This window comes from Diplotaxodon limnothrissa, linkage group LG15, assembly GCF_057381915.1.
Source record: "Diplotaxodon limnothrissa isolate DT_005_m linkage group LG15, D_limnothrissa_male_GT1.1, whole genome shotgun sequence".
NCBI lineage: Eukaryota > Metazoa > Chordata > Actinopteri > Cichliformes > Cichlidae > Diplotaxodon > Diplotaxodon limnothrissa.
The window spans coordinates 8,364,480-8,377,526 of NC_140610.1; the positions used below are offsets into that span (position 1 = coordinate 8,364,480).

A 13,047-nucleotide genomic window follows, 5' to 3' on the forward strand; every position below is an offset into this window, starting at 1 on the left:
TGACATGCTCATTCAAAATGACTCATTTGCAGTCCTGAACAGACACATGCAAACTAGCCCACCCAGATGTACTTACAGAGGCTTTCAGATGTGTTGGAGACAGGTGATGCTCATCACATTTTCAGACACAGTACCAGGTGACCGTCTGAGCGGGCTCTAGTGGAAAGGGGGAAAGAGAGGCAATATGAGGAGTGGGTGGGGCAGGTGAAGCCGGAGGGAAAGAGTACATATGTAAGTATTTGTGGTTTACATGTCTGTCTGGGCCTGTCTGGAAGGTGTGTGTGTGTTTGTGTATGTGGGTTCAACCTGGAAAGTTTTGTGTGTGTGCGTGTATGCTTGTGATTGTGTGAATGATTTCAAGCAGCATTGACAGAACCTTCCCCACAGGCAGACCCGTGTTAAAATATTTAAAGCCCAGACAGGCCATGTAGCGTTGCTACAGTAATGCGTCTGTCTGATAGCGCTGGAGACCAAGAGCACACCACCGGCTCTCTCGCTCTCTCTCATACACACACACACACACAAATGCCTACTCCGGGGGTACTGCAGTGGTAAATCTGATGCACGCAGACAGTTTGACAGTCAAACTGTACATGTTTGCATGCAGGCAGAGACGGCCGGCACCCCTTTCACACGCAGGTCACACGCGATCCTTGTTGTTCACATCCGCTGTTTACTCTTTCCTGAGATGCTTTTCATCTCCTGATGCTTTTCTGTCATGTGATGGAATATTCAACGTCCTGTGCAAATCTCTCGTCTGCTTGGTTGTCACAGAAAACAGAAAGAATAGTAATACAGAAGCATGCACCGTATGCACACTATAAAAATGGTACATTGTGTTCCCCTTCTGACACAATGCAATTTTATACTCTGCCGTGGAGAATAAACATGCTTATTGTTCATATGTAAATACTCTTTTTACAATTCCCATTATTGATCTTGATGTTGTAGCAGTAAAAGGACCTTTGTTATGCCATGTTTAAAGTACCTTGAGCTAAACATAAAGCTAATGTAAAGCTACTACAGCTTTTTGTAAGTGTTCAACATCAACCTTGCATAATTGAGACATACAAAGGAGTGTCAAAGATCCCAGTACACAAGGACAAGGGAGGAGCATCCAAGTATACTTGTTCTTTTTTTGATGATATAGCTCGAGACTTCAGTGAAGAGGCAAACACATTTTTAAGGTGAAAGTGTTGTAAACGTGTAATATGTCTTTCACGCTTGCAGGTTTGAACTATCGGAAGCTCACGGATGAATCCTCGGATCCACTGGCCACTCTTCAACCAGTGCTGACCAGTCAGAATGTGTTGTCCATCTCCAAACTTGCCAATCGTTTGCCTTTGCCCGGCAGTGGTGGGGCCACGGTGTCCGCCAGTGCAGTCCACGCAGTATGGCTGCAGAAGGTGTTCTGGAAAGGGGACCCCCAGCTGCTGAAGAGACCCCCTCAGAGCGACCAAGACTACCTACACGCTTACGACACTTGTGCCAAATACCTGGACAGGCTGGCCCCTGGCGACGCTGTCCGCTTCCTGGATAACATCACCTTCTCTCTTGATGCATCTAAAAACGTAAGCCTTAATTGGACCAAACAGAGGGGCATTTTTTTCATAGAAATTATTCTATGACGGGGGCGGGGGTCGTTTGAGCAGAAGAGGCTCTATTTTCTATTACTTTCTCAGGTAGGAGCTGTGATAGGTAGACAGTCTCTGGTTAATTGCAGCACAGAAGGTAGTTGGTTTCTGCCGCAAAGGAAGGATTCGTATTTGGTTAAAGGGAAGATTGCGGGGATTTTCACTCACTACATCAAACTGTCATTTTCCTCACTCCTCACTCCTCATCGTTGTGCCGGTCTTCTCTAATGCCTGTGGCCCAATTTCTGGAATGCCAAAAGCCCTCTCCTAATTTCAAATACATTATTCTGTTCCCATCCACTTTCTGCAGCCTCAAAGCACATACCAGTCATGATTTATAAAAGAAATTATAAAATTTCACAAGGAATGTCAGCCACATAATTACAGGACTGTGAAAAATTGTCCTGCAGTAGACTTAAAGTGCCTCAGTGCACCTTATCAATAGTAGCCTGCTGTTCTTTTTTTTTCCTTCGCCCTGGCACCCTGCCATCACCCTTCTCCAGACCTTCCCTTTTTTTTCTATTTTTGTCCTGTGTCCCTTCTCTTTCCCTACCACTCCAAGAGAGCTAATTGATCCCTCTTGACTTCAGAGCCAATTAAACTCCAATTCCCAGGAGGCAATGTTTTCCCTTTGTGTTCTTTAACATGCAGATTACCTCTCAGGAAGACACCGTCCACTCCCTCTGCCATTACCATCCCTCTCTTCTCTTTCTTCTGTCCTCCTCGGACGTGCAAAGGGAAAATCGAGTCCCTTCTCACATTTGGGAATGTTTTCGACCTTTTGACCATTGGGTGGCAATGATGAATTGATTCACCGTTGCCATCGTTGATTAATTTCCTACAAGGCCAAGGATTGAAATGCATGCAAAACTTCCCATTGGACATTTTTTTCTGAAGGGAAACAGATTATTGATCTCAGCTAACCTCTTTGGTGGATGCATCCCATCTTACTCAACTTCTAACTTCTTTTCTAACCTTACCCGAGACTCTGACTGATGTTGGCTGTGAATACCTGGATTTGATTCAGTAGGATACACACTTCATAACACATTTGTACAAATACAAACAGAACAAAGGGCGATCGTGGCTGTAACCGGAAGGTTGCCGGTTCGAGCCCCGGCTCGGACAGTCTCGGTCATTGTGTCCTTGGGCAAGACACTTCAACTGCCACCTACTGGTGATGGCCAGAGGGTCCGATGGCGCGATATGGCAGCCTTGTTTCTGTCAGTGTGCCCCAGGGCAGCTGTGGCTACAACTGTAGCTGCCTCCACCAGTGTGTGAATGTGAGAGTGACTTAATAGTGGAATTGTAAAAAGCACTTTGAGGGCCCCGAAAAGCGCTATATAAATGCAATCCATTATTATTATTATTATTATTATTATTATTATTATTATTGTTAAATAAACTCAATTTAAATGAGCGTCTTACTTGCCAGAGAAATGTTCTGACGATCTCGGTGAAGATTACTGCAAATTCAAAATGGGGTATATGTAGCACATGTTGAAAGTGTGAATGTGTGTGTGTCTTGTCGGGGTCTAAGTTTGTGCGTTTCTGTGCAAGCATAAAAACCTCCTGTAGCCCGAGGCCCACTCTTCTCCCCATGAATGGTTAACCTGCTCAGTCTGAATAAAATCAATTACTCCAGGCTGGCAGCTATGATCCCTCTCACTCAAACACACACTCCTTATACACATGCACATGCTACTTAAGTTCCTGATAGTATTGAAATGCAGATAGATTAGGTTGTACCTACCTCTCTTTAACTCGGTCCATTTTAAATGAATTTACGAGTATAGAACTTGAGCACCTCTCTCTTTGCTCAATTCAACACCTCCCCAACTTCCACCTCTCTCCCATTCTCTTTCTTCCATCCATTTCATGTCCAGTTGAGCATCCAAGCGAGGTTGGAGGTGATAAAGCGAGCCACCAAAGCCCTGCGCCAGCTGGGTGAGAAGAACAGGAAGAGAGGAGGTGATGACAGTAGGGAGCAGGAAGGGACGGACCCTGCAGGAATGACTTTTGATGAGGCTCTAGCACACCTGCAGCAATCTCAGGCCCACCTGGACACTCTGAGTCATCCCTTCATTCTGTCACTCAAAGACAGCCAGGAGGTAAGCCCCATCTGCCAAACACTTGAGCCATTTTATTCTTTTTCGGAGAGTGAGATTTGCTCTTTGTGTAAATGTGCTTTTAATGATCCATTGAAAGAACACACAAAGTTTAAGAGCGATATTTGCCAGCTGGTTAATTAAATTGGGGACAAAATTATTCTTTAGCACGCAGTACAATGTATCGTGCAATCATTCTAATCCACAAACTTAAGTGGTAAATAATTACAACTATTATCCAGCCAAACCCAGTTTGTTTTCATGGGAAACACAAAGAAACACAAAGAATTTGCATAATGTATAAACTCAGTCAATTCAGAAGTCTTACATTCATAGTGCTGTGCAAAAGTCTTGAGCCACCTCTCATCTCTTTATATTTTGGTAAAATGGGGGAATGAGTTTAGTGATTTCTTGAAATGTGCAACCATTGATGCAAATACAGTATATAAGAAGAGTTTGTACCATTCTAACAGCCTGAAAGTCAATATTTGGTACAACCACCTTTATTCTTCAACACAGCTTGAACTCTTTCAGACAAGCTTTCTTGTAATTTATTTGAACAGAAAGCCTATTTTATACCTGTCAAACTTTGTTATCTTTGGCATTTTTCATAGACTCAGCTAAAGAAATGAGAACAAATTATGTTTCTGCAACAGGCTGCTAGTAACGAAGTGTCTAAAAATAAGTTTTAAATGAGTTTTTTAAGCTGTCTGTTATTAGTAGGCACAACAGCGTTTCATCCCTTGAGCTCGGTGTATCTTTGGCTCCTTGGAAGCAAAATCAGTGAAGAAATGCAATCCCCACACAAATGCAATTGCCTATGGAACGGTAAGTTTAATAGGCCCTGAAGTGAAGAAGACATTTGACTCTCACTTCTTACTTCTTTGCCAGTTCATAAGGTCACCTTTGGCTGGACATACAAATGGTGCCTGCATATTTTATTTATTTATTTATTTATTTTTTAGAAAGAGGGGCAATACATATTAATGAACATTTTAACAAATGTAAATATGCCAGATTATAGCCTTGGGCTAATTTCCATCTGCATATACAGTACTTGTAACGCTTGTGTCTATGTGTGGGTATGTGTGTTGTATATTTTGGGGGTGGTTCTGCTCGGCTAAGCTCTTCCCAGCCTCAGAAAGGCCAGTCAAGGGTATATTAATGTAAATCTGTGGTCTGCTGTTTCAAATGAGCCCTGCCGTATGGACGCATATACGGTACAAGCACCATGCTGTATCTCATTAAGCAAAGTCACACTGACTTACCCCACTGTCACCTCGCTGTGGCTGTCTGTGTGTGTATACACAGTCTGAATCTGGGGCTAGAGGGAGGGGACATTATAACTTGGCGAGCTAAGTGTTGCTATGCGACAAGATATCATTGAAAACTGGTGATTTCTGACCCCCACACTGTGCAAGTTAATAATATTTTGTCCCAGTTTTAACTGTGTTTAAAAGCACATACCCTCCATAATAGAGTGGAAGACACAAGAATTACCAGGCAGAGCTTTAGGGCAGAGTCACTGATGCATACATGGGCGCACACACACATACACAAGCACACACACAAACACTGCATCCTCTATGTATAACTTTCCTTTTTTTGGTGGAGGATGTAATTGTATCCTTGGAGATGTATTAAAATAATGGATATAAGAACCAGAAAGGGGCAGATAGGTAGGGAGAGATAGATACAAGAAGCTCTGTAGGCTCTGTTTGGCTATACTGTGGTCGTTTATCAAGTGTACGTGACCAGCTGCTAGAAATATTGTTAAACCTTTCTAACACAAAGAATCTAACACAGAGGCCTTGACCTACAATAAGGACATCAAATGGCATGTTCTTGATATTGTAAATAGTGATTTTTAAACTATTAACTCGTGCAATTGTGAGAAAAACAGCAAAGAAAATAATAACAACAGATCGTGTGATTTGTCTCTGCAGCAGCAGGGCTATTCCTTTCTATGTTCCATATTCCTTTTGATGTGGTGAATCACATACTGTGGGCTATGAAAACCATGTCCTTGATAATTACACTTTAGAGTAGTATATAATATTAACAAAATTAACAATAGCCTTATTTTTCATCCACACACTGAGGCTGCACAATGATATACAGAGTGGCTAAGATCTCCATTATCCTACCAGCGTCCCCCGTATCCTCCAGGTGAAATGGGAATCCCTATTACATGCCCTTTTTTCCCCTAGCTGCTACTCTTTGGAGGAGCCTCATACCCGCTACTTTCTTTGTCCTTAAACTCTCTTGTGATCATAGCTAAGGATTGGAACAGAGAGCAATGAATTGAGAGCTTAGTTTCATGACACACTCATCATGTCATCATCATGTCCATTTCCTCTAACTGGCGCTTTACTTAAAGTGCTAATTTTTTCTGACAGGCATTCGTGGTCTGGCTCTTGGCACTGAGTGCTGCAGAATGCATCCGTGAAACTAAAAGGATATCCACAAAAGAGATGTTACACAACAAGACACTCTTCAGGCTTTAGCTGATATTATGCTTTGAAATTGAATATACAGAGAAAATATCATGCATATTTGATATTCCTAGCATAAATATGATGTCAACATAAGGAATGTATGTATTTGAGTAACCTGAATACTTACCAGCACATTAGTTCGGTACACCTGTTCAACTGCACATTAGGGCAAATATGCTAATCACAGAGCAATACCTAAGGGCATTTAAGTATGAAGACCGGGTCAAGACGACCTGCTGAGGTTCAAACTGAAAATCAGAATGAGGAAGAATGGTAATCTAAGTGACTTTCCACATGGCATCATTATTGGTGGCAGACAGTCTAGTCTATTTCAAAAACATCTGATCTATTAGGGTTATTCTGCAAAACCATTTCCAGGGTTTACAGATAATGATCCAAAAAAGAGAAAATCCAGTGAGCGGCAGTTCTTTGGGTGAAAATGCACTGTTGATGTCAGAGGTCACAGGAGAATTGCCAGACTGCTTTGAGCTGATAGGGATAGTTAGAACAAAGGTATGCAGAGCATCTCTGAATGCACAACACGTTGAACCCACAGTCATCGGTTAAAGATGGGCAACAGTTCACACAAGCTCACGTTGTCAGGTAGCAACATTGGGATAGTAGAAGTCCAATTTAATGTAAACAATATGAATGTCGTTTATACACCACAATGAGCCTGATTAGCTGACTCATGTTCAACCCTTTGCGACCATAATGAGCCCATCTTCTAATGGCTCCTTCCAGTAGGATAACTCACCATATCACAGAAGCCCAAATCATGTCAAACTGGTTTCTTGAACATGACAATAAGTTCATTTCAGATGCACACCAGATTGCAGTTCACACCATATTTCAATCCTTTGGGGCATGATAGAATGGGAGATTCACATTATTGATGTGCAGCTGACATATCTGCAGAAAATATGTGATGCTGTCATGTCGATGTGAGCCAGAATCTCTGAGGAGTGTTTCCAGCACCTTGTTGAATCTGTTTAAACATGTGCCAAACACCTTCACTGTTAAAATAGCTTATAGATTTGGACGATTTCCAAGTGGTATTTTAATGGTGGATTTGGAAAAGACACACAAGACACAGAAAGCAGACATTACATTTCCTGATACTGCGACTGAACTGTCTGAATGTAGCTTCCTGCTGAGAGGTTGTATCAAAAAGCAACCTTAGTTTAGGAGGAGGGTCTTTCAATGGCTTGAGCTCAATTCTACTGCAGCTGCAACAGGCACTGAAGGGTTTGTGATTAGACTGAATGTTGGAAGGTTCCCTGGGGAACATGACAGCATTGCAGCAAACGCACACCAAATCCATCTTTTATGCATGAAATTGAACCGCATTTATGACTTCTGCAGCTGCCTGGGCTGAAGTTTCCTTCTTGCTCTCTGGACCTGTCTTAATTTTTTCTAGTGCTTGACTTGTTGTATGTCACTGACCCTGAAAGTATTTACAATGTTGTTTGAAATTGGACACATGAGGAACACATTTTAATTGAAGGTTTTTGCTCATTAATTAGTGTAAATATTGAACTGGGATGACCAGTAATCATCCCTCCAAAACAATATGCAGTGCTTTTACTTTATATGCCATGTAAAAAAAAAAAAAAAGGTTTATAGAATGAATAGTGAAAAGTGGCCATGGTTCAACAATGATTAATGAAACAAATCAAGATGGGATAGAGTAATTACTGAATCCTTTCATGCATATACTTTGAGAACTGGAGCGAGGTGTTTAAGTTCATGTTTTTCTTACAACTAATTAAAATATGGATATCTTTAGAAGTGCATTATTTTTCAAAACTTATTCTGAAGGAGTTATTTATTTGGTCATTAAAGTAGTAGTAAAAACAATATGCTGAAACTCATGAAGCATGTTTTTTTTTATATTAGGTGCACTTACTAACTGCTAGTACAGAGCCGTATTGGACACCATGTGTGAAAGGAGGAAAGTATCAGCAATTAAATAACCTTTAGCTTCTGGCAACTCCAAAGACCTTGTCAGCCTTATCCTCTGGCATTTATGCTTGTAGCGTTTAGCTGAAAAGTCAGATAGGGGTGTAAAATGTAATAACCAGAGGCATGTGACCATGCATTAATAGAGCCAAAAGCCTGATAATGACACTCACACATTGAAAATGTCTGCATGTGACACAGAAGAGTAAATGGTAATGTACAGTGCCAGGAAAAGCATTTGTCCTCTTTCTGATGTCTTAGTTTATTTGCATATTTGTCACACTTAAGCTTTAATATTAGACTCAGATACCTGATTAAATGCAAAATGCAGTTTTAAATTTTTCATTTATTAAGGAAAAAGGTTATCCAAACCTACTTTGGCCTACTGTATGTGAAAAAAATAATTAACTCCTAAACCTAATAAGTGGTTGCGCCACCCTTGGCAACACTATCGCCACCATGTTGGACTGGTGGGTTGATTTTATTTTATTTTTTATTTTTTTTTAATGAATTGCTGTATTACTTTTAGATGTAACGGGACTCAAACCTCCCACTCATCAGTCCACAGAATATTTTCATATAGATGTGTTTTTCTTTGGTAATTGTGAGACGAGCCTTTCTGTTCTTTTCGGTCAGCAGTAGTTTTCGTCTTGAAATTCTCCCATGGATGCGTTTTTGCCCAGTCTCTTTCTTATTGAAGAGTCATGAACTCTGACCTTAAGTTAGGGCTGCAGTTGTTCTGGGTTCTTTTGTAACCTCCTGGATGGGTCATCAATGCACTCTGCACAGCTTTAAATTTGCAAATTATTACATTCTGTTTTTCAAAAGAGGTTATGATTGTGAACCTAACTAAATACATTTTGTACTCCCTACGACACACGTGTCCTTGATCTCTGACAATTTTGTGCACTTTTTTCACAGTGCCTTTTCTCCCCTTAAGAACTCTTTCTGTCATCTCATTAATATTAGTTTGTCTCTAATGTCTTAATATTTTATGGCCCCTAAAAAGACTGTGATCTTGTACGTTGAGATTAAGTCTACTACCTCAGTCTTTAATCATTATTTTTAACATCATTGTGTTTCGCTACTTTTTTCCATGTTTTGTTCCTGTTCTAGGAGCAGCTGTGGGCCTACAGTCAACTTTATGATTTGTCCCGTTCTGAGAGGTCAAAAGTCTGCGAGTTAGCAGTCACTATGGCAACTGATGGACAGCCCCTGGAGCAGATTGGAGAGCTTCTGCGCGTCACTGTTGGATCCTTAGACCTGTCTCTCAAAAGTGTCCTTCACGATGCTGTGGAGAGAGTAGTTGCTGCACTCAGGTATTTTATTTTCGATGTCAAGGTTCTTGATGTTCTACAGTATATGCAAAAAAACTCTGAGGTGTCAAGTGCTGACAATACCTATGTACATACTGAGATAGTTTGCAAAGATATGCACTGCCAAATGTTAGTTAATCTTCTTTTAGTAACTTCCCAACAATGCCCCAACATGCACAATGACAGAGAATCTTGAATCTTGAAATATGCATAATTTTGAGAAAAACAGCACTTTCTGTAATGGCTTGGTAATAACATGTTAATAATGGATTAATGTTTGATAAGCAGTTTGTTAATAAAGAGGCATTAACTAAGTAAATGCAATATGCAATTACCAAATTAACAACCAAGTAGCAGCTTGTTATTACTAATGTAATAAGAGACCACAAATGGTAGTAATGTAGACATTTAAAAGGACCAATGAGGCAAAATGACTAGTGCAACAATGTAATAATCTTTTTTTTTTTTCTGGTTTGATTTTTTTTTTATTTCAGCCTACAGTCATGTGAAGGAAGGAAGCTTTCACAGGACTCTAAGCAGTCCTGTGAAATATTAAGTACATCTTTACTGTTTTCAGAGAAGTTAGGATGGTAAATAGCAGTCAGGTGATGCTGATCAAATTTGTGAGCGCCTCAGTAAAAGCAGAGGTTTTGGCAGTTGGTGTAATAATGTAATAATAATGTAACAATGTAATAATCTTAATTATTAACTCTATTAACACATAAATATTACTGTTTTTATGGAACTGTAATATAAAGCGCTACTCACTTTTTTCCCAAAAGGTGGATGAGCTATGAAACTGTAATCATGAGGTGAGCAGCTTAGTTTAAAGCTGAAAGCAGGGGAAAACTTGTAATCTGGGATTCATAAAAAAACAAAAACAAAACCACAGCTTTCAGAGATTCTCCATCTCAAGACATCCAAACGTTGGTAACTCTGGTTCTCCTCTTAAAACATTTTTAGCTAAAGCTCTTTTTCAGTAGAAAAAACACACACACATAAAAAACCTGAAAAGTTGCCTTCAGCTGAATGCTCTGGACTGCACTCTGCCATTTCACTTTTACCATGCTGTAAGGGAGCTCATTCTGTAGTCTCTTTATAAATGCAGAGTGCTAAGACCTTCAAAGGCAGGGGTTTAGAAGCACCAGCATCCACAGTTGGCTGCATTGGCTGCCAATTGTGACCATTTCTCCACTATATATAAGTGTGTGTGTGGATTTTTTTTTTTTTTTTTTTTTTTTTTTTTTTTTTTGAGAAAAGGGTGTCAATAGCATTCAGAGACCAGTTGATCAAATCCATAATTCTCTTTAGGTTTTAGAAACAGACTGTGAGAGAGTAGAACTAAGCAGGGAAGATAAGGGAGAGGAGAAAAAGTGTGTCCGCCTCCTCCGAGAGCCAAAAGGATCACATACAGAAACCTGTACAAAGAGATCAAACCGCTACACACTGCAATCAAATTCTTTACTGCAGCCTAGCTAAAATAGCAAAAATAAATAAACAATGTATACATCTCAAGCTTCAATTCAAGTCAAAAAAATATCTTAATTCTCCGCCTGATGTCTGAAGCTAGTGATTATTTTTGTGGCTGTAAATCATAGCTTGTGTTGCACAATGCTAGACCCCCTGTTAGTCCCAAGTTGTTCAGAAAATTGTTAATATTAGGACAGTGTTGAAAAATTACAGTTGTACAGTAATCATGTGTGCTGTGTGCTATCAAACATACCACCAGCTGTGACAAGCAGAATAAAGGAATAGGAAAATTTAAGATGTCAGGTTGCTACGTGTGGCTCCCTTTTGTGCTAATTTAATCTTTTTTTCACATTCGCTGTTGCGCCTTGCCAAACAACATTATCATCTACACGTAACCCTTTCATTATCTGTCAGTGCAGATTGTATGGAAAAATTAATGTATTTTTATAACTATCCAGACAAAGCGAAGTGTCTACATTCAGCTCAAAAGCAGGCTTTTGAACATACTGTGCGCCACCTGCTGATACGACCTGATCTTTGTTGGTTGTTATCTGAAAATATACTGTATATATATCTGTCCACTTTGGGCTGAGCATGTTGGTGGGAAGAACACTGTCAAAACAAATGCCTGAAGTGTTGAACTGAATCTGCAGTAGCTGCCTGTGGGAGTTGGGCTCACAGTCTTTTATTGGTGTTTTCCTGCTCCCAGAATTCAAAAGGAAGGCAGAGATGATTCACCAAGATGTGTCTGCAGATGTGCTAGATGTAAGGGCCGCGGTAAACACTTTGTATAACATTGTATAACATCCAACGAATACATGTATATGTTTGTTACTTAGTTTCTTGAGAAGAAGTGAGCTAAAACCCATTATAGAGAGTTGTTTTGATTTAACATACTGGAAGATGATTTTTTAAATGATTTTGCTTTTTGCTCAGACAGGCAGACCAGCGAGCAGGGTTTTACTGACAAAACCAGATATCATCAGGCCATCTGATTGGCTTGATAAATGAGTATCACCCGCTGTGATTATAATCCTGCCTCATTTCCAGCTTTTTTTATAGCTGCTCAATGGTGCATGCTTCAGATAAATGGCACCTGAATCTGCAGACACACACACACACGCACAGGCACTCACACACACATTTGTATTTGTATAGACTTGGAGGTCATTATCCCTAATGAACACATACACACTTTATTGCGTGCACATGTTCTTCCCTTTTCTCTGATTCATTATCTTTTTTATAATTAATGCAGCCTGATACAGCTGTTCCCCTCCAGATCTCACTCTGCTCCCATATACACACACACACACACACACACACACACACACACACACACACACACACAGAGTCTGGGTGTGTGTGTCAGGTGCAAGACTGCACACAGAGAGAGTCCTATTTATTCTCTGGGGGTTTTCTTTACCTTGAACACGTCACTCCGTGTTCTTACATTATGAATATCCCTTTATGCGTCGACTGCGTGTGGCTGCGAGCGTGCGTTTCCGTAGTTTCGGGGCTTTCTTGAAGCATTGTGTTTGGCAGTTATGAATGAGGCGGTCTTGTTTTTGGCTCTCTCAAAGCCTTGAGTCTGGTACAGCAGGCATCCCTGAGCCTCACACTAATAGCCGTCTTTTGTATCTGTCATAACTGCTTTGTTTGTGTGTGTTTAAATTCAAAATGTAAGTAGTGAAACCCAATAAAGAAAATGCTGCGTCATCTTTCCACTTCTTGCCCAGATCATCTGTATGTTGTGTGCGTATAAAGCGCGCGTGTGTGTGTGTGTATATTGTGTAGGCAGTTATATGTATTGGCCGGGGCATACGTTTATTTGTGTATGTGTATGGATACAATTCCAGCAGAAAAGTGGAAGTGAGTCGGGGGAAATCACCTTTTTTCCCTCCCCCTTTGTTTCTTTCTTTCGTTGTGAAAAATGGCCTGTGAACATATGGTGCACACACACACATACAGCAGCACCCAGAGCCACTCTACAAATGCACTAATGATGTACCTTCTTAAGCTTACCTACTATTATGTGGATTTAAACCTCATCTCATTA

The 13,047-nt window shown here is 40.4% G+C and overlaps 1 protein-coding gene across 1 annotated transcript in view; it reads left to right on the forward strand.

Annotated features, from left to right (window-relative positions):
- Positions 1-13,047, forward strand: part of nbas (NBAS subunit of NRZ tethering complex) — a 184,714-nt gene that overhangs the window by 116,908 nt on the left and 54,759 nt on the right. Inside the window, exons 45-47 of the mRNA XM_085373435.1 lie at positions 1,231-1,571; positions 3,521-3,745; positions 9,319-9,521. Of these exons, the coding sequence (XP_085229561.1) occupies positions 1,231-1,571; positions 3,521-3,745; positions 9,319-9,521 (769 nt within the window). The remainder of the gene's footprint in view (positions 1-1,230; positions 1,572-3,520; positions 3,746-9,318; positions 9,522-13,047) is intronic.